Consider the following 19,941-nt stretch of genomic DNA (forward strand, 5'->3'; position numbering starts at 1 on the left):
TTCTTTTTGTTTTTTTGGTGGTGTTGTTGTTGTTGTTGGTTAGTTTTATTCTGTTTTGCTTTGTTTTGGTTTTGAGTTTTGGGGTTTGGGGTTTTTTTGCAGACTTCAGGAGAATGGCGGCCCTGAGCCGATTGGGTTCATATAACCACATTCTCTCTCTTGTTTCATGTGGCTCCCAGTGACAGCTTTGCATTGATTTTCCCCAGTTATGGAACAACATTACTTCATGTGGTTTTATTCCTTTTTTATTTTTTTTTTTTATTTATTTTTTTTTTTTTTGGTTTTTCGAGACAGGGTTTCTCTGTGTAGCCCTGGCTGTCCTGGCACTCACTTTGTAGACCAGGCTGGCCTCGAACTCAGAAATCCGCCTGCCTCTGCCTCCCGAGTGCTGGGATTAAAGGCGTGCGCCACCATGCCCGGCTTTTTTTTTTTTTTTTTTTATTCCTTTTTTAAATTACATCTATTTGTATGTCTATGAAACAGCACATGTGTGGAAATCAGAAGACAACCTTAGGAAGTCTGTTCTCTCTTTCCATACTGTGGGTCCTGAAGTTTTGATAACAAGTCATCTGGCTTGGCCATAAGCACTTTTACCAGCTGAGCCTTCTTGCCAGCCCATGGTTATATAGCCCACACTGGCTTCCAACTAGCTATGTAACTGAAGATGACCTTGAATTTCTAATCCTCCTGCCTCCATCTTCCAGAGTGCTAGGATTCCAGGGATATGACACCACCGTGTGTTCGTGTAGGACTAAGATCCATTCTACCAACTGAGCTCCAGTCCAGTCCCATGAAATTGGTTTATTAAAACAGATCAATCACTGATTGCCATGCCAACTTGTGTTTCTGGGTGTGGCCCCCTTTCTAGTGTCTTAGGGTGGTAGTGGGAACAGACCCAGGTTCCCCAAGCTCTAAACCATTGAAATCATGTTGCTGAAGGAACCTATGGGGACTGTATGCTGGATTCTTTATTCTGGAAACTTGTAGTTCTCCTTGCCCTGACCTTGAATTGAGACTCTGTTATGTGTTAACTTGTTTAAAATGCCAAGAGCCTAGGTCAGCCTTGGCAAATGGTGCTCACAGAGAGAGTGAGCCGTTGCCTAGACTCACATCCAAGATCAGCAATACCCTGCCCTTATTCTGCCACCCAGTGCTCTCTTTCCCCACCCACCCTCAGAAGTGCCGCAATGTTCCAGAAGAACCGACCAACAAATGGAAGCAGAGGGTTAGGACAGCCATGGCAGGGGTGAAATTGGTACTTCTCTGTTTGGGGGCAACTCAAGGCTTGACACTGTTTGCAGGTCTTCTTGGCCACTGTGTCTGTCCCTGGCCACCTCTGTGGTGTGTTCTCAGAACATTCCCATCTGTGTCCTCTCCCCACCTCTCACCTGCAGCCTGCCGTGTGTTGTGATGTCACTGCATGGCTCGCAGGGATCCACAGGGAGTAAGGCAGCTTCATGTGGGATTCTGGAGACATGCTTGTCACGAGTGTCCACGATTGCTTCTTTTTTCCTTGTGAGCATGCATGCAGACACCTCTGGAATGAGTGGCCTCCCACGTGACATCAGTGCCAGCATGCTGGGCTCAAGTGTGTTTTTGTCTTTGAAAGCCCCTCCCACACACACTTGAAACTGCCCAGGCTAGCGACCAACTGCTCCCCAAGGTCCTTTCAGGCCAGACAGCTCAGGGCCCAAGGGGCTAGTGACCAACTACTGTTCCCCAAGGTCCCTCCAGGCCAGCCAGCTCAGGGCCCAAGAGAGCCTCTGTGAGCTATGTGGCCCCAGGTCAACATGGCCTTACAGTGCTCTAAGTTCTAACACGTAGTGCTAGCCACTTGTTCTGACCTGCTCAGCAAAGAGAGAAATAGCTATTATGGTTTGCACCCAGACAAATGGTCCAACAGCTTAGGACCTGGAGCCCTGGACAGGAGGTTACAGAGAAAGAAGAGTGTTTCAGATGTGGGCCTCTCCCTCGCAGGCCACCCAGTTCTTAGGGAGCAGTAGGCAATGCCATGCCCATGCAAAGAGGAAACCTAGCCCCAAACCCATTCCCTTCTCTGTCACTGTGTGACCCTGTTTACAGGGGACTAGGCCCTGTGTGCTTCTCCTCTCACTGCGCCATCATGTTTGCTCAGCACCTTCTGGAAGTTTCTCTGAGTTTTTGTGCACACTCCTGTCCACCCACTAGGGTGGTTCCCAGTGAGTGAGCAGATGGTTTCATGTTGCAGACCGACAAGGTGAAGCTGACCTGGAGGGACCGATTCCCAGCCTATTTCACCAATCTTGTCTCCATCATCTTCATGGTAAGTTCTAGAAGGTTGGAGGGGCTTGGAATCAGAGGTGCCCTGCACTCATCTTGGGACACAATGAGACAGAGAGGGAGTGAGGGATACCCTGCTTCCATCCCTAAGATGGGCTGGGCTAGGTTTTTTCGTTGTCCTGGGGTATGTGATTTGAATTCAGTGACACATGGTTTTCCCTAAGTGGGACATGCCTCACACTGGGATCTCTGTGCCCTCAAAATTCTTAGAGAGTTTTGACAATTCTTAGAGAAACCAGTAACAAAATTTCACAAGATGATCAGGCAGGGCAGTATACTCGTGTAATCCCAGTACTCAAGAGACTGAAACAGGAGGATTGCTACAAGTTCAAGGCCAGCCTGAGCTACATAGTGAGGCTGTCTCAAAATCTAAGAAAAAGAGGAAGAACAGGACAGGTGGCTCTAAACTGATTCTAATGATCCAGCAAATGCCTCATGGTTTTTACGAGGCTCTCATTCCCATTGGCCCCACCAGGCCTCTGCCTCAAACCACCTGTACTTGTCTTAACCTTCACGTGGCATGGGCCACTTGTCACATTTGTCTAGCCTGGGAGGTTTTGATGAAATCCTGGCACAGCCACCTAGTCTCTCAGTCCAAGATGCCCATCAGCCATCTGCCCCAAGGGCTTTCCAGGGAATGATCCATTCAGTCATCACAGCTAGCCAGCCCTGACTCCACAATGCTGCTGCTGAGGAAACAGATCTAATGGCTGTTCCTTGGAAGGCCAAGCCAGAAGGGGCAAAGCTAACAGCTTATTTCTTCTTCATCTGCCCTAGGGGCCCCTCATCTTATATGAGATGGACAGACAGCCTTAAGTCAGGCTGGGTTTCCTGGGCAGGGTGGGCCTCTGGAAGCCAGTGTAGGCTTTAGCTTCACCCACCTTTTCCTGGAGAAGCCAGGAACTCACAGTAAGTAAAGCTCTCACTCATTTGCTCTGATTCACTTTGATGAGGCCTGTGCTGCCCAGGCTCTTCCTGAGCTTCTGAACCTTGACCTCTAGAGTAGCTGGGACTACAGACACACTCTCAGCTTCATTTTGAGGGTAGCATGTTCCCTCGGGTACTGAGACATAACCAGAGAATGATACCCCCAGCCCTTAGTCAGGGAAGGGCAAAGCTTGGGGTTCAAGTGACTCCAGCAGCCCCACAGTTCAGCTGCTCCTAGCAAAAGGGCCAGTGTTGGTTTAGGAAGAGGGTAGGTAGCCTAGGGCCTAGTGTGGCCAGAGGCACTGGCATCTCTGGACTTCTGCTCACTCATCCCGATTGCCTTATAGCTCCTCCTCCTCCAATATCACTTCTGCATTCCAGGTAAGAAAGGGGAAAGCTGAGAATAAGGCAAAAGATGAGCAGCAGAGGCTGCCTGTGTGTGAAGAGGGCTTCCTCAGAAGACCCTCCCACAATGTATCCCATTGGTCAGAATCCTTTCTCCTACCTACCGCCCCTGCCTTAATAAGGAATATAGGGTGAGCTAACAGAGGTAGGTGAGTGAAGCCAGGTAGACAGACACAGGTAGGAAACCAGCTGGGGCTGTCTTTTTTTAAGGGTCCTGTCACAAGAGATACAGGTTCATGGCTGGTGGAGATGCAGCTTCACTTCTGACCCCAGAGTTCCATTGAGGCACAGATGCTGGTGCCGCACATGTGCTAAGCCTGAAGACATCAGTGTGCATGGCCAGCCAGAAGTGCAGGGCACATGGCTTGTGACTCCCTCAGAGGAGGAGGGTGGAGGGCTGCCTCTGCTGAGTCACCACAGACCCAGAGCCTTCCCCACCTCTGCACGCTGGCACAAGAGACGTCCTTATGGCCAGGAGTGGCCTCTTGGCAGACCTGAGGGGTGTTCCGAGGAAAACCTCAGTGCCTGGCACAGCTCAAGGCGTGGTATCCATGCCTTGTGCTTACAGGGCATAGTGGGGGCTGCAGATGGTTTCCCAGGCAGGGTGTTTCTCTGTTTAGTCACTAACAGATGTCTGGAAAGGCCTGGTTATGGCCCATAGTGTGCAGGGCAAGTCTTCTGAAGAAATTCCAAAGGCCATGTCCCCTGAGTGGGCAACAGAGAGCAGCAGTGCCAGGAGCCATGAGGGACCATGCCAGCAAGGACAAGGTTTCCCCTCCATCCAGGACTTAGGGGCATAAGGGCCCAAGCCCAGAGCAGCCAAAACCTACACACAAGTGGTTAAAGCCCAGCTATGCTTTGCTTTTTGAACCTCAAACATGCCCACCCTCGCCCAGCAAGCTCTAGGGTGGGGTGTTCACACCCTTGGGCTGGGCAGAGACTGGGTCTTACCCATGGACCTGTGCCAAAAGGAAAAGGAACCCAGACAGACGACTGTAGCAGGCGGAACAAACCTGTCACCAGCTTCCCACCCATCTCTCAGGCACCAGCAGTCTGAGTTCCATGGAATGTTGTAGCCTGAGATGGGTTTGGCTAGCTTTGGGACTGCTGTCATGGAAGAGCTGGAAGGTAGCTGCAAGAAATCTGTGGGATAGGGACTCTGGCCATGCCCCCAGCAAAGCTGCAGGATGCCACCATCTACCTGATCACAGTGAGGGCACCTAGCTCAACCCTGCACACTAAGAAGACTGCTATCTTAGTAGCCCCAGGTTGGGCAAGAAGCATCCACAGCAGCCAGTCTGCTCTACCACCCATCAGAACAGCCACTGGGGTTGTGGCTACAGTGTCCTGGGATCTACATAGGGGACAGTAAGGAAGGATTGTAAATAGATCTGGTGAACTTTAGGCTTGGAAGAACCAGCTGGTGAAGCCTGTCCCAGAGCTGGGTGCCCTGACCCAGCTACACGACCTCTCTGATCCTGGGAGTCTTCCCACTTTTTCTTCTTGTTCTGCGGGCAGACTCCTGCCGAGCACCTGGCATCGGGTGGGTGACTCCAGTAATTCCAGCTTTAGTTCTGATGCAGGAAAATTGGGGGTTAGGAGCAGACGAGCAGGTTCACAGGAGCTCTTCACCTTCCCCCAAACCACCCCTAGCATTCCCACTAAGCATGTCTACGCCTGCCCTGCAGATCGCAGTGACATTTGCAATCGTCCTCGGAGTTATCATCTATAGAATCTCCACAGCTGCAGCCTTGGCCATGAACTCCTCCCCGTCTGTGCGGTCCAACATCCGGGTTACAGTCACGGCGACCGCTGTCATTATCAACCTCGTGGTCATCATTCTGCTGGATGAAGTTTACGGCTGCATTGCCAGGTGGCTCACCAAGATTGGTGAGTGCCACGTGCAGGACAGCATAGGCAGCATGGGCCTGGGGCAGGGCCAGCCTTGAGGTGGGCAGCCTGGTCACTGAACTGTGGCCAGTCACAACTTCCCCTGACCTGGCCTGGCTGTGAGTGGCTAGCAGCTGGCACAGTCAGCACCGTATGTCTCTCCTCAGAGGTCCCGAAGACAGAGAAGAGCTTTGAGGAAAGGCTAACCTTCAAGGCCTTCCTGCTCAAGTTCGTGAACTCTTACACTCCCATCTTCTATGTCGCCTTCTTCAAAGGCAGGTAGGAATTCCTCCACCCTGGCTCCTTGCCTCTTCCTCACTTGGGTAGAAGGCTCTGTCCTACCTTATCCCTCTCGATGGTAGGAGATTCCCATAGCCCAGGGAAAACAGGAAGTGCAGCTTCCACAGCCCATGATGCTCTGGGGAGGGCTGGGTCAACAGAGCACAGAGGTTTCCTAATGATGCAGACCCTAGGCAGTGGGGACCTTTGTCAATAGACCCCAGACAGCAGCCAAGACAGCAACCTCGGCTAGTCCCCTCAGCAGACCAGGTGGCACAGAGGTGTATATACTGAAGATCCACTGGGAAATGAGGGAGCCTGTTTAAAATCCTGGTGGCTCAGACTGGGGATCCAGAGAAGCACAGGTCCTTTTGGGTGGCAGCTCCTAGGGGCTGAGTCCAGCTCCTCCTTAACCACTGCCCCAACTCTCTCAGGTTCGTTGGTCGGCCCGGCGACTACGTGTACATCTTCCGTTCTTTCCGGATGGAGGAGGTAACACATCACCCCCTTACCAGCAGCCTTCTACTTAGCTTCCTGTCCCCTGGGCTTCTGCACCACAGGGGGAAAACTTTCTTGCATCTTCACACATCCACATAGATCTATAATGTCATAGTTTCTTCCCTGTCACTGTGAATGACATCCTGATAAAAGCATCCTCAGGGAGAAAGGGTTGATTTCAGCCCACAGCCCTAGGGTGCAGGGCATCATGGAGCAGAAGTCAAAGCAGCAAGAGCTTTGTACATCAGATATGTTCAGGTGCCTGCAGAAATCAGAAAGCATCAGATCCCCTGGAACCGGAGTTACAGTTGGTTACGAGTCGACTGATACAGATACTGGGAGCCCAGATCCTTTGCAAGAGCATTTAAATGCTCTTACTATCACGGCCATATCTCCAGCCCCCCTTTTAATCTTATTTTGAGTGCAATTTCTTATTTGTTGTGTGTATGCTGCAGCACATGTGTGGCAGCCAGAGGACAAGTTGCAGAAGTCAGTTCTCTCCTTCCACCTCATGGTTCTCCAGATTGAACTCAGGCCAGGCGTGGGGGCTGGAGAGACTGCTCAGTGGTAAAGGTACTTGCTACTCTTGCAGAAGACCCAGGTTTGATTCCCAGCACCTACACTATAGCTATCTATAACTCCAGTCCTGGGGCATCTGATGCCCTTTTTTATACTTCCATGGGCACCACGCACTTACATACATGGTACACAGACACACATGCAAGCAAAACACTCATATAGATAAAATAAAAATGTAAAAAATTAAATTAAATAATTAAAAAAGCTTCATGGCTTCTGAGGAATGACTGACTCCTAAGATTGACCTCTGCCCTCCACATGCATGCATGCACATGTGCTTGTCACATGCACATGAGTATGTATATGTGTGTATGCACACACACACACACACTAGAGAGGACACTGGCCTTCCTGAGAAGTGGGAAGAGTCACAAAGGGATGAGCGTCAGACACAGATGACTCAGTAGTAGAAGGTAGTCTGCTTCAGTTATCTGACCACAGGCTCAGGCACTGCAGGGAGTCCTCTGCAGGTGTGGGGTTTACAGAAAGTCTGTAACGTGTGCTTTGCTTCTTGCATGGCATCCTCTTATGCTTGTAAGGCAAACACTTCGCTGACTGAGCCAACAATACCCTATTCTTTTCTTCTAGACGAGGTCTGACGTAGCTTAGCTTGGCTTGGATCTAACATAGCTGAGTTTGACTTTGAATTCCTGCTCCTCCTACCTCCACTTCTACAGTGCTGGGATTATAGGTGTGTGACACCGAGCCTGGCTTCTTGGTGGCCCTCTCTGCATCACTCCAGTGCTGTCTCCCTCTGGGTCTTTGTGTTCTCCTGAGGACACTGGTCACTGAAGCAGGGCAATGACTTCTTCCCAAAATTAGGTTTTATTCTCAAGGTTTCAGAAGGTGCCGATGTGAACCACCCCCAGTATGTGTGTGTGTGGGTGTGTGTGCACACGCATGCACAAGGACATGTGTGCACACATATGCACAAGCACATGTACAGATAATGTGCATTTGAGGTGGCTAGAGGAGAATGTCAGGTGTCTTCCTCTACTACTCTCCTGATGCTTTGTGGTAGGGCCTCTCACTGAATTGGAAGCTCACTATTACAGCTAGGATGACTGCGCCGAGAGATCTTTGTGTCCTCTTGCATCTGCCTCGACCCCACAATGCTGAGATAACATGCAGCCACACTTGGCTTGGGATTCAGACTTGGATATTCCTGCTTGCAAGCAAGTGCTCTTACCCATCCACCATTTCCCTAGCCCCTAACCTAACTTTTATGAGGCCATGAGTCACCCCACAAGTTGAGGGCCAGCCTTCCCCCGACCCAGAACCAGCCAGACCTAATGGGCCCTCTTCCCTACAGTGTGCCCCAGGTGGCTGCCTCATGGAGCTCTGCATCCAGCTGAGCATCATCATGCTGGGCAAGCAGCTGATCCAAAACAATCTCTTCGAGATCGGCATCCCGTGAGTGGTGCCTGCTATGGGTGGGGACATAGCAGTGGGGGGCGGGGGCTTGAGTGGACTCTAGAAGTGGCCTCTATGACAAGTGAGGCATCAGCCTCTTTGGGGATAGGAGACATCAGAAACCAGGAGGTGAGAAAGATGGGGAGGGGACATGAAGCAAAAGTTGCCCCGTTGTAGACAAGGAGACATGGAGTCCCACCTTCAGGGGGCCACACAGCCTAGCTGCATGCCGGCTCCTGAGTGGCAGAGTGTCTAGCCAGGGGTTAATCCCCTCATCTTGCTCCTCAGGGGTGCAGGTTCCCTGGAGCCGGGACCTTAGTGTACTGATGAGAGTCCACAGGGGCATAGCACAGCCCACACTTCCTGGTCCCCTCTGGGGGCCTCCCATGGCGATAGGTGGCCTCTCGTTCTCTCTGACCTTCAGCAGCTTAGGAAACCAACAGAGCTGTGCTGCCTCTGGGAGGAGGTCAGAGCTTTCAGTCCCCTTCCAACAGGTATCGGGCCGGGCATGGTGGCACATGCCTTTGTTCCCAGCATTAGGGAAGAAGAGAAGGGTAGATCTCTATGAGTTTGAAGCCAACCTGGTCTACATAGTAAATTCAAGGCCAGCCAGGGCTAATAGTAAGACCCTGGCTCAAAACAAAACAACAATTAAAAAAAGATGCCTCTTTCAGGACACTAACGGTGGTTCAGGCTTAGAGCAGACAGAGCAGTATAAGTATAACTCAGAGGTGCAGTGAGTGCAGCCCCCACCCCTGGCTGCCTATTGACACAGCGCCCCCTGCAGGAAGATGAAAAAGTTCATCCGCTACCTGAAGCTGCGCAGGCAGAGCCCCTCAGACCGTGAGGAGTACGTGAAGCGGAAGCAGCGCTATGAGGTGGACTTCAACCTCGAACCTTTTGCTGGCCTCACACCCGAGTACATGGAAATGAGTGAGTAGTATCCTGGCCAGGGCGGTGGGCACCGGCCATGGGGGATGCAGATTAGACAAAGACTATGGATCTTGGCACAGTGATGGATGCCTGCCTGTGATCCCAGAACCTGGAGGCTGAAGCAGGTTGCTCTTGAGTTTGAGGCCAGCCTGGGCTACATAGTGAGACCCAGCCTCAAAAAAACAAAACAAACAGAAAAAGGGAAAACAATCTAGGGAGATGGCTCAGTTAGTAAATTACCTTATCAACTCTAGGATTTAAGTTCAATCCCTGAATCTACATTTAAAAGAGAGAGAGAGAGAGAGAGAGAGAGAGAGAGAGAGAGAGTGAGTTGGTGATGTATCCTTGTAATCCTAGCATGGAGGAGGCAGACAAGAGGACCCTTGAAGCTCACTAGCCAGCCTAACCTAGCCTGCTTGATGAATGCCAAGCCAGTAAGAGATGGGGGCCAAAAAAATTTAAAAAATGAGCCATACCTAAGGAATGATACAGGAAGTTGACCTCTGACCTTCACACAGGAAACAGACTACCACGTTAAAAATAGGGAAAGGGCTGTGGGCTGGGATGCCCATGACCTGACCCTCAGTGCCCTTCCACAGATGTCAGGCAGAGGCAGGACAGGAGATGCCTGGCCTTGACTCTTGGCTCTGGGTTCTGTTCTTCCTCCAGACTACAAACACTGTCCCTTTTCTTCCAAACTCACCTTCCAAAGGCCCAGGACAGGCAACACATGGTCACCTGCCACACAGTGTGACACACAAGGCCAAGCAACAATTCCTCCTCCCTCTACTTCCCTCAACAGCAATACCAGCTCTGTTGGAGGCCCCCAGCATTCGGGGTACCATAGCCACACACTTTTAGAGACCTTCTTTGGGTCTGTGACTTCTCTCTTCTTCTTCCTGATAACCAAGATACTTGTCTCTACTTGGGATTGCTGTGACCCTAACATGACACCAGTCCTCTTAGGGAGGCCTGGATAAGCCTCATTAACAGCCAGTGTTAATGCAATCCCTGCATGGAAGGATACTGAGTGATGGGGAAAGCCAGGTGCAGCCTGTGCAGCCTGTGCAGCCTACGCAGCCCTGGGGCCTCCCACGCTCCCTTCTGTCCATTGGGCCTCTATGCTGTCCTCACACTGAACTCCACATTGTTCTGTAAGCATGTAGCTCAGGCCTACAGTGAGGCCTCTGCCTTTATGATAGATACCTCTAGTGGAATGCTCTCCCTCAAATACCTGCATGGATCCTCTCTCTTCTTCCTTCCTTCCTTCCTTCCTTTTATTGGGAGACTCTGAGTATCCCCCAATAAAAGTTTTCTCTGACCACAGTGACTAAAAAAGTTAGTCCTTCCCCATACCTAGGACCCAACTCCTCCTCTGGCTCCATTTTAAATCCAGCTGACATCATAAGTTAGTTGCCCTTCCCCCCCCCTACCCCTTTTTCTGTCTGTCTCACAGAAGGATGGAGCCCTATGGAGGGAAGATCTTTCCTTCTCACTCTTGACTGTTGTCCCCTACCCTAGAATGGGCCCAAGTATACAGCAGATACTCAATGAATGCCTGAGTATACAGCAGATGCTCAGTGCATGGTCACTGAACATATGGATGAGCGAGCACAGACAGGAAGACTCAAGCAGAGGGGGTTTAGACTGGCATGGCCTCAGCCTCCATTGATAGGACTCAAAGCATGCAGTATCAGGTCCTGGCTGGGAAGGGGCTGCTCTGGACTCTGCATTATCCACAGTGCTGAAAAGCAAGGCAGGCCTGGTATGTGGCCACAGAGCTCCTCTGCCTTGGCGTAGAGGACAATGGTGACCTCCAGGCTACAGCACAATGGCCAGAGCATTCTGCCCCCATAAACACCTCCCAGCCACTCTCTGTTCATGTTCCCAGCTGGAATCATCTCACTTCAAAATTCAGGAGAGTATGGGGGTGGGGAGCAAACAGGACTCCAGGCTCCTATCTTTCCCTGTTCATCCCCAGATCCATGGCCAGTAGAGTCTGGGTACTGATCTCCCTTACCCACAAAGTCAGGCCTCCACTCTCTGAGGAGGCTCTGGAAACAAGATACCACAGAGAAGCACCCTATGGTTGACTGAGATGTGGTCAGTTATCTTACTACTGAACTCTCACCTCAGGCTCCCATGATTCTCCAGGGCTTAGGAATAAGGAGATCTCAGGGACAAAGGTCTCTTTGTTATGTGTCAAGTAGCTTACCCCAGCCCAGCACCAGGGTGCACTACTAGCCTGGCTCTCTCTCTTGGTCACATCAGCTGCCATCTTGTCCTCCAGGAAATCTAAGGCTAGCATGGGGGCTCACAGCTATGGATGGAAGGATATCCCACACCGGCTTCAGTTCCAGAATCCTTCCCTCCCACTTCCCCTCCATTTTCTCTTTCTCATCCCCTTCATGATGGATGAGGCAGTGACATCACTCTGAGTGGAAAAACCAAGGCTAGGACTGTAGCTCCTTTGGTAGAGTGCTTGCCTAGCATGTACAAGGCCCTGGGTTCAATCCCCAGCATAAACCAGGCATGGTAGTGCAGACATGTACTGCAATCCCAGCACTTGAGAAGCAGAGACAGACCCATCAGAAGGTCAAGGTCATGTTTAGCTATATAGTAAACTGGAAGCCAACCTGGGCTACATGAGCCCTTGTGTCAAAAAAAAAATTTTTAAAGTGGGAAAGCCCACCTATAGCAGCAACCTTGAGCCTGAGCCTCATGCACATAACCATGGCACATGGCTGGTCCTGTTTCATCATAACCTACACACACACACACACACCAACACACACCAACACCTACATTCCTCAGCAGAGGCATCCCATCCCACTGCCCATACTTTAGGGCCAAAGAGAGGTCACCAAGACATCTGGGAGACAGTTCCCACAGCCTCCTGCCCTGCTTACCTTGCTAACAATGGCCATACTCAGCCATCTGAGCACGGAGTGACATTCTGTAGCTTCCTTATTTACCCCCTGGCACGGAGCAGCCTTTGGACCAGGTCCCACTATACAGCCTCTGGACCAGCTCTCCGACTCTCATCCCTCTAGTGACCTTTTCCTGACCTGTTTCAACTCAAGTTGATTGCGGCTTCTAGGACTGAAGAAGCCCAGAGCTGGTGAACAGCAACATGAAGCCTGGGGACAGAAGGCTGGGACAGTCCCAGAAGACATGTCCTCCTACTCTCCTAGGCCTGATGGAAGAAGAAAGGAGGGACTCTTGAAACAGTTATGGGAGCAGGTCTTCCTGACCCTAGGGAGATTTGGGCACAGGGATGGGCCGGGCCAGGCCAGGCCATGCGCCTACTTGGATCTGCCTATGAGCAGAGACTTCATAAGATTGGACCTGTGAACTTCAAGCATGCATGTAACTCAGGAGTCATACCAGGGTGAACATGACAAGAGCACATTTATAAACAAGTATAAAAATTACACAGTGTACAGCTGGCAAGATGCCTCAGTACATGAAGTGCTTTCTGCACAAACATGAAGACATGAATTCAGTTCCCAGAACCCTTGTAACAAGCCAAGGGTGGTGGTGGTGGTATGCTTGTAATCCTAGTACTGAGGAGGGAAAATCAGGAGGATCCCTAGAGCTCCCTGGACAGTCAGTCTAGGCTACTATGAGCCCCAAGTCCCAGTGAAAGAGTCTACTTAAAAAAAAAAAAAAAAAAAAAAAAAAGGAAAGGAAAAGAAAAGAAAAGAAAAGAAAAATAGAAATAGAAAAGGGGTAGTTGCCACCTGAAAACTAGCATTTACAGTGTCTTCTGGTCCCCATGCACACATGTACACCCATGCAAATGTGCACATATATGCACAGACACACAAATAATCCAGACATGATGGTACAGTGCCATACTTGGGAAGCTGAGGCAGGAGGATTGTCACAAGTTCAAAGCCAGCCATGTTGAATTCCAGATACAGAGACTTCTGTCTTCAGTTCCCGGGACCTGGGCACTGTCCAAGATGATAGTCTGTCTGTCTGTCTGTCTGTCTGTCTGTCTCTCTCTCTCTCTGGAGGCAGGCAGGTCCATGGAGGTCAACTCCTTTGAGGTAGGGTACCAGGCAGCCCTGGTCTGAACCATTCGGGGTTGCAGGGCTCCACGCAGCTGCACTGCTGATGGTGTTCAGGGTACAGTGTGGTGTGCAGGGCACCCTGTGGTGTGCAGGGCGATGCACAGCTGCACTGCTGACAGCGTACAGGGCACCGTGTGACTGCACTGCGCACTGCTGACACTGTGTGCTCTCCCTGCAGTCATTCAGTTCGGCTTTGTCACCCTGTTTGTTGCGTCCTTCCCTCTGGCTCCACTCTTCGCCCTGCTAAACAACATCATTGAGATCCGCCTGGATGCCAAAAAGTTTGTCACCGAGCTACGGAGACCAGTAGCCATCAGAGCCAAAGACATCGGTAAGTGAGCTGGGAGATGGACTCAGAGCACATGAGCAGGGGGTCTTGAGAAGCCAGTGGGTTCCAGACCTGTGTTCCCTACCAGGGCTTTCCCACCACCTTCCCAAGTGGTGCAAGATCTTGAGTGTGTCCCACTGGTCCCCCAACATCCAAGATATGTCAGCTACCAATGACATATGGGACTATTTGTCAGCCATCTGCCTGTCTTGGCCATCCACTCATGTAGGTCTCCCAGGCATGTCCAATAATCTTATGGTGTTGTGACATCACATCGTCATCCTCAAAGTTCATGTTCCAGAGCAACACAACAGAGTTACCAAAAAAAAAAATCTCTCTCAGACACACACACACCCCACATACACCACACACACACACACCACACCACACCAAAAGTCATGTTTTAAGTAAATTTGTGATGACTCTCCTGGGGTGCATCAGACATACATGAGGGGACATTTTTCTCTATGCTTATTCTCAACACCCCATCCTCCAACACTGGGGTAGCCCCAGAGCTAAAAGATAGAGCAATGGAGACAGAGCATTAACTGCTCAGCAAGTACCCCCTGCCTCCTGTATGCTACAGCACTCAGACCTCATGGTAGAGAAAGTAGCTGGGGCTGGAGAGAGTGTGCAGCAGTTAGACATACTGGCTGCTCTTACAGAGGACCTAACTCCATCTAACCAACTAACCTCATGTTGGGCTTCTCACAATCTCCAACTCCAGGGGATCCAATGCCGCCTTCTGGCTTGCAAGGGTATCTACACACACACACACACACACACACACACACACACACACACACACACTAAAACCTTAAAAGAAATGTTTTTTGAGAGGATACCTCCCATAGCCAAGGAAGTATAGTTTTGTCTTGATGACTTACCCATGAAGTTCATGGCCAGGAGGAAACTCGGTGTGGGACTATGAGCCCTGATTCTCCTGCCTGTGTTATACATGGAGAATGGGGATAGGGGGAGAGATAGAGAGTGGGATACACAGTGCTGCAATAGTCCACAGCATCAAAGGAAGAGCACACATCCCCCTGGTAGTGAGCATCCCATCATCAGTGGCAGTTAAGGAGAGACACTGGGTGTATCTGGGAAGAGTAGAGGACATGGAAGATGGAGTTCATAGAGCTCCAGATGCCATGCATGCCACAACCAGAGCCAGTTAGGATGGCGTCCTCCTTATCCTACAGTGAGACCCACTATCCTTTAATCCATCTCCTCTTGAACAGCCTCAGTAAGAAGGGCATCTCTGTGCAGACTGAGTCACATGAGGGAAGCCATAGAGATTATAGTTCCATAGTGATAAGGGATCTTTGGGTTAGGTTCTGTGACCCAGATAGGAGTTTTCGAGACTGTTTGGGGTGGCACTGGCCTCTCTAAGACACTTCCCAGCCCCCAGCACATCCATGGAGAACCCTTGGGTAGTACCAGCCACACCTGTGGGAACCCTCAGATGATACCATCCACTCCGTATTCTCTCTTGCTTTAGTTAGTGTCTCTGTCAGGCTAGATGCTCTTTGGGCCATCCATGGCTTCTGGCAGCATGACCAGCCCCTGCCAGGGACAAGCACATCTTCCAGTCTCCCAACTGCCTCTGAGAAAAGGTGCCCTGGGCCTCTCTGTCACCCTGTGATCTTTTACAGTGAGCTGGATGGAATTGCCATGGTCACAGTCAAGCACATGAACTATGGTGACTTCATCTGTTTGGTTCTATAGCCTTACTCACATCTTTGCTATAAGCCTGTAGAAACATACACCCTGCCCCTGCCTGCCCCTGCCCCCGCCCCCGCCCCCACTCCTGCCCCCAGCCTGGAGAGAGTGGCCTAGAAACATGGTGCTGGATGAGGAGGAGGTCAGAGCCAGGGTTCATGTGCAAGGTTCTCATCCTATGCCCAGACACTATGGCTTCCTGATGCCACCTCTTACCCAGGCAACTCAGACAATGGAAACAGACACCCAAGTGGGTCTGGATTATGCCCACAGACTTTAAAAGCACTGAAATTCTCTAGACAAACTGATCCTCTCAGCCCCCAGAGTCCCATACTCTGCCCCATTGTGGTCAGCATAAGCCACACTCAGGCATGGCTAGACTGGTAACTCATAGCTACAAGAGCCCTTCAGGAGCTCTTGGCTTACCTCAGCTTTGGGGCACAACTGTTCTCAGTGGAAGGCCAAATCCCTTCTATTCTTAACATTTAAAAGCCATCCTCCAGATACAGAAGCAGCCCTGGGCCACGTCTGAGCAGCAGGATGGGTGCCCCAAACCCTGCTCTCAGACAAGCCCAGAGATGTGTCTATTGCAAAATCCTCCTGGAACTTTCCACCTGTTGGGCCCTTGGAGAAACCTTGGAAGAAAAGAACCTGGGCAGAGTCTGAGTCCCACTGCCCAGAAAACCAGAGCCCCTTGGCTCATAAATGAATAGAGGGTCAACTTTGCAAACCCTGTACTGAATGCTGGAGGCCCAAAGGGAACTTGGGCTCTCCTAGGTAATTTTTAGAAACTCTTCAGTTTACTGTCCCATAGCTGGAAAGGAAGAAAAGCATATGGTCACACTGTGCCCTGTTGAGTTTGCAAAAATGCCCCTGGTACAGTTCCCAGTGTATGTGCCACTATTTGGTGAAGTCTGTTTCAGGACAGAGGCAGGCTATCCCTAAAAACCTAGAAACCCACCAAGCCGAACAGGGTATGTGGGTGGCCTCCTGGCTTCCCTGTCCTCCCCACCCCCATGGGGCTCCTGGTGTGCCCTCAGAATTTCTGCCTCCAGGCTCCTTGCTTTTTCCCAGACCTCACGGATCAGCGGCTGCTTCCTGGTTCCTGCCCAGTTGGTTGAGGCATGATCTGCCTTTCACATGGTTGTTTGTGGCCTCCTGTGCAGTAACCTTTTGCTCAAAGGGGCTTTTGTCTTCCTCCTCTGATCCATGCAGAGTCTTTGGGACAGTGTTCCCAGGGGACAGGAGACCCAGTGGCGCCGCTGGCCTGCACCCCCACAGACCCTGGCTAGTAGTAACTATGCTCCTGACTACAGAAGCCTTTATCACATGGCCTCTTGGGAGGGATTCTCTGTTGGGGGCCAACACAGTATGTGTAGGGGACGCCAGAATGTAGGGTTTTAGGCAGTAATGACTCCCTACGCTATACTGCATGTAGAAGCCCTAGCCGCTGATCCCAGCACTGAGGTGAGTAGGTGCCATACTCTTCATGGAGAGCCTGGCTTACCCAGCATGCTCCTTTGTCAAGCAATTGGAAATGGGGTTTAGAGTCCTCTGGAGTGATAGAGGAGGAGGAAAGGAAGAAGGAGAAAAAGAGGCACATGTAATGGCATACACCCCTAATCCCATCACTCCAGTGATAGAAGCAAGAGGGTCAGACATTCAAGGTCGTTCTGGGCTCCCCATCTCAAGTTCAAGGTAGCCTGAGCAACGTGAGAGCCTGTCTCCAAAAATAATAAATAAAGTACAAGTAGACTTTAGCCAGCTGTTCTGGCACATGCTTTTGATGTTTCCAACAGGAAACAGAGGCAGGTGGATTTCTGTGAGTTCCAGGTCAGCTAAAGCTAACACTGTGGGACCCTGTCTAAAACAATCAAATAAGAAGGGGAAGGAGGAACTCTCCCCTCCCATTCTGACTGGAGTTCTGAGATTAAAGTACATTGCAGAATTATCAGTCACCTGGCAAGTCTATTCCTGGTTTATGCTCCGGAAAATTAAAAACAAATGTTCAAATAAAAGCATATCTAAAGCCGGGCGGTGGTGGCGCACGCCTTTAATCCCAGCACTTGAGAGGCAGAGGCAGGAGGATTTCTGAGTTCGAGGCCAGCGTGGTCTACAAAGTGAGTTCCAGGACAGCCAGGGCTACACAGAGAAACTCTGTCTCAAAAAAACAAACAAAACAAAACAAAACAAAAAAAGCATATCTATAGATGGAGCATAGCCATACTTGTAAATCCAAGCTCACTCAGGAGGATGAGGCAGGAGGATTGCTGCATATTCGAGGTCAGCCCAAGCTACATAATGAGTTCCAGGCCAGAACCTGGGCTAATAGAGTAAGATCCTGTCTCAAAAATAGATTTATGTTTTAAGTTAATAAAATAAGCTTCAATGTGAGTTTTACCAGTTGTTAAACACAGCAGTGGCAGACTTTGAGTCACATAAAGTAAGATGGAGGCCATCTGGAACTACACCTTGGCTTGGCTAGGGCTTTGGCCTTGGTAGAGTGCTTGCCTACCATGTACATCGGCCTGGGTTTCACACACACACACACACACACACGATGGCACATACCTGTAATCCTAGCACTTGGGAAGTAGAGGCATGAAGAACAAAAGTTCAAAACCATCCTTGGCCTACAGGCTCATGGTGTAGTCTGGATCACATGAGACCAAGAGAGAAGGGGTGTGCAGAAAAAGGGAGAAAGGAAGAGAGGAAAGGAGGGTGGGAGGGTGAGAGGGAGGGAGGGAGGGAGGGAAGGAAGGAGGGAGGGAAGGAGGAAGAAAGGAAAGAAGGAAGGAAGGAAGGAAGGAAGGAAGGAAGGAAGGAAGGAAGGAAGGAAGGAAAGAAGGAAAGAAGGAAAGAAGGAAAGAAGGAAAGAAGGAAAGAAGGAAAGAAGGAAAGAAGGAAGGAAGAAGCTAAAGCAGTAAGAAGTGAAGAAGTGTCTGGTGGCTCCAAGTGTCAGGGACTCCCTGTATGTAGGGAAGAGATGTGGTCAGATGACCTGCAGGAGCCACCACTGTCAGACACAGGAACTCCACAGGAACTATTTCTTACATATTTCCCCACTGTTTCCCACTGTGGTTCAGGAGGTAGAACTCTGGTCATCAAGCCTAGGCAAAAGGAGTGCTTATCTGCTGAGCCATCTCACCAGCCCACCAGTTTTTTAGGAGTGTGCAGCCAACAGGCCTGCCTCTTTGTGTCCTTTCCTCTGGTTTTGGTTTTTGCTTTGGGGGGGGGGGAGGTTGGTTGGTTGGTTTTCTGAAAAAGCTTTGCATAATCCTGCAGCCCGTCAACAAACACTTAATGGGTAAATGCTATGTAAGGGTTCAGGAAACACAAGAGTGCATAGGCCACAGCCTGCTCTGAGTCTATAAAACAGCTCTCAGCTCCTGACGTGTAAGAGACCAGGCACGAAGTGTTCCCACGGTTACTGAAATATATTTGCAATGGCCCAACAGGGATACCTTCCCCTCCTAGTGTTGGCTCCCTCATGCCTATGGGATTTTAGCTTTCAGCATCTGTCTGCCTAACACTTCTGCTAGCAGGAAACTAGACAGAGCCACCATCATCACAGGAGTCTCATTGTTGTGAGGGAAACTGTTTTAACCTAGGATCATCTCTGACTGGGGCAGGAGTATGTACCTAACACATGTATATTGCTGTGACCTTGGCTGCTGGGATGCCCAGGGCTGAATACCTGCTGGCCTCATGGGCCACCAGTGTGAAGCTCAAAACTGAGGTTTTGGAGGCTGCCTTGCTGCTCCTAGATAGGGAGGTCACCATGTCGCACTGGGCCATACACCACACCTGGAACAAAACACCTGCCATAATTTCCCCAAGGGTAGAGATGTCAGGGCTGTCAGACCTGGGATCCAGTACTGGGAGTGACATATAGACAGGACATTCTCTTGGCCTAATGGAGTACACTTCAGGATAGGGCCCCTGGGTGCACACCCAACCTCATGGGTAAAGTCGGGGCTGGGTCATGCAGGGCCTGGGACTCCCTGTAGGAATCTCAGCCTTATGGCCCCAACCAGTCCCTTGCCTCCTTCCTGGGCCTTGAACCTTCTCTTTTCCAGTGGAAGAGCTGAGGAACAAGGTCCCACCACACTAGGTATAGACCTTCTGCCCATCTGGGATCATAGGAGTGGAAGCCAGGCCATATCCAAGCGCAGTGATTGGCTGAACACTGATACCCATCAACTCTGAGGCTAGATCCTAGCCTCACCAGTCAGGATGCCCTAGCCACAGCTGCTCAAGCACTGGCGCTGGAGCCAAATCACTGGCCGTCGGAAAGGGATCTTCCTGTACTGAGCACCTAAAGACGGGTTCACAGGGAAGGGCCAGGGTCAGTAGGGACCAGGTTGTCTAACAGATACCCTGTGAGGCATTTACCCATTAGGTTGCTCATAGACAATCCATTAGGTGACTGCAACACAGTGTAGCCAAGGGCACTGGCAGTCCCTAGGCTCCTCCTGTGCCTTCCTCAGCATTGCTGGTGGTAGCCCTCTTATCTGCCTCAGGGCCTGCTAGGTTGGGCCCACCCAGGCACTTCCTGGGCACCACAAA

General features: G+C 50.7%; 1 protein-coding gene across 7 annotated transcripts in view; it reads left to right on the plus strand.

Annotated features, from left to right (window-relative positions):
- Ano1 (anoctamin 1) overlaps positions 1 to 19,941 on the plus strand; it is a 146,647-nt gene that overhangs the window by 117,937 nt on the left and 8,769 nt on the right. For 5 of the 7 annotated variants that reach the window (XM_085841119.1, XM_085841120.1, XM_085841121.1 and 2 more), the window contains 7 exons: positions 2,228 to 2,302; positions 5,340 to 5,541; positions 5,709 to 5,820; positions 6,255 to 6,312; positions 8,210 to 8,310; positions 9,098 to 9,243; positions 13,501 to 13,653. In XM_085841119.1, coding sequence (XP_085697245.1) covers positions 2,228 to 2,302; positions 5,340 to 5,541; positions 5,709 to 5,820; positions 6,255 to 6,312; positions 8,210 to 8,310; positions 9,098 to 9,243; positions 13,501 to 13,653 — 847 coding nt within the window. Of the gene's footprint in view, positions 1 to 1,177; positions 1,256 to 2,227; positions 2,303 to 5,339; positions 5,542 to 5,708; positions 5,821 to 6,254; positions 6,313 to 8,209; positions 8,311 to 9,097; positions 9,244 to 13,500; positions 13,654 to 19,941 lie in introns of all 7 variants that reach the window. The other 2 variants (XM_085841125.1, XM_085841124.1) reach the window with 1 other exon arrangement.

Source organism: Mus caroli, unplaced genomic scaffold, assembly GCF_978045245.1.
Source record: "Mus caroli unplaced genomic scaffold, Mus_caroli_1 scaffold_8, whole genome shotgun sequence".
In the NCBI taxonomy this organism is placed as follows: Eukaryota; Metazoa; Chordata; class Mammalia; order Rodentia; family Muridae; genus Mus; species Mus caroli.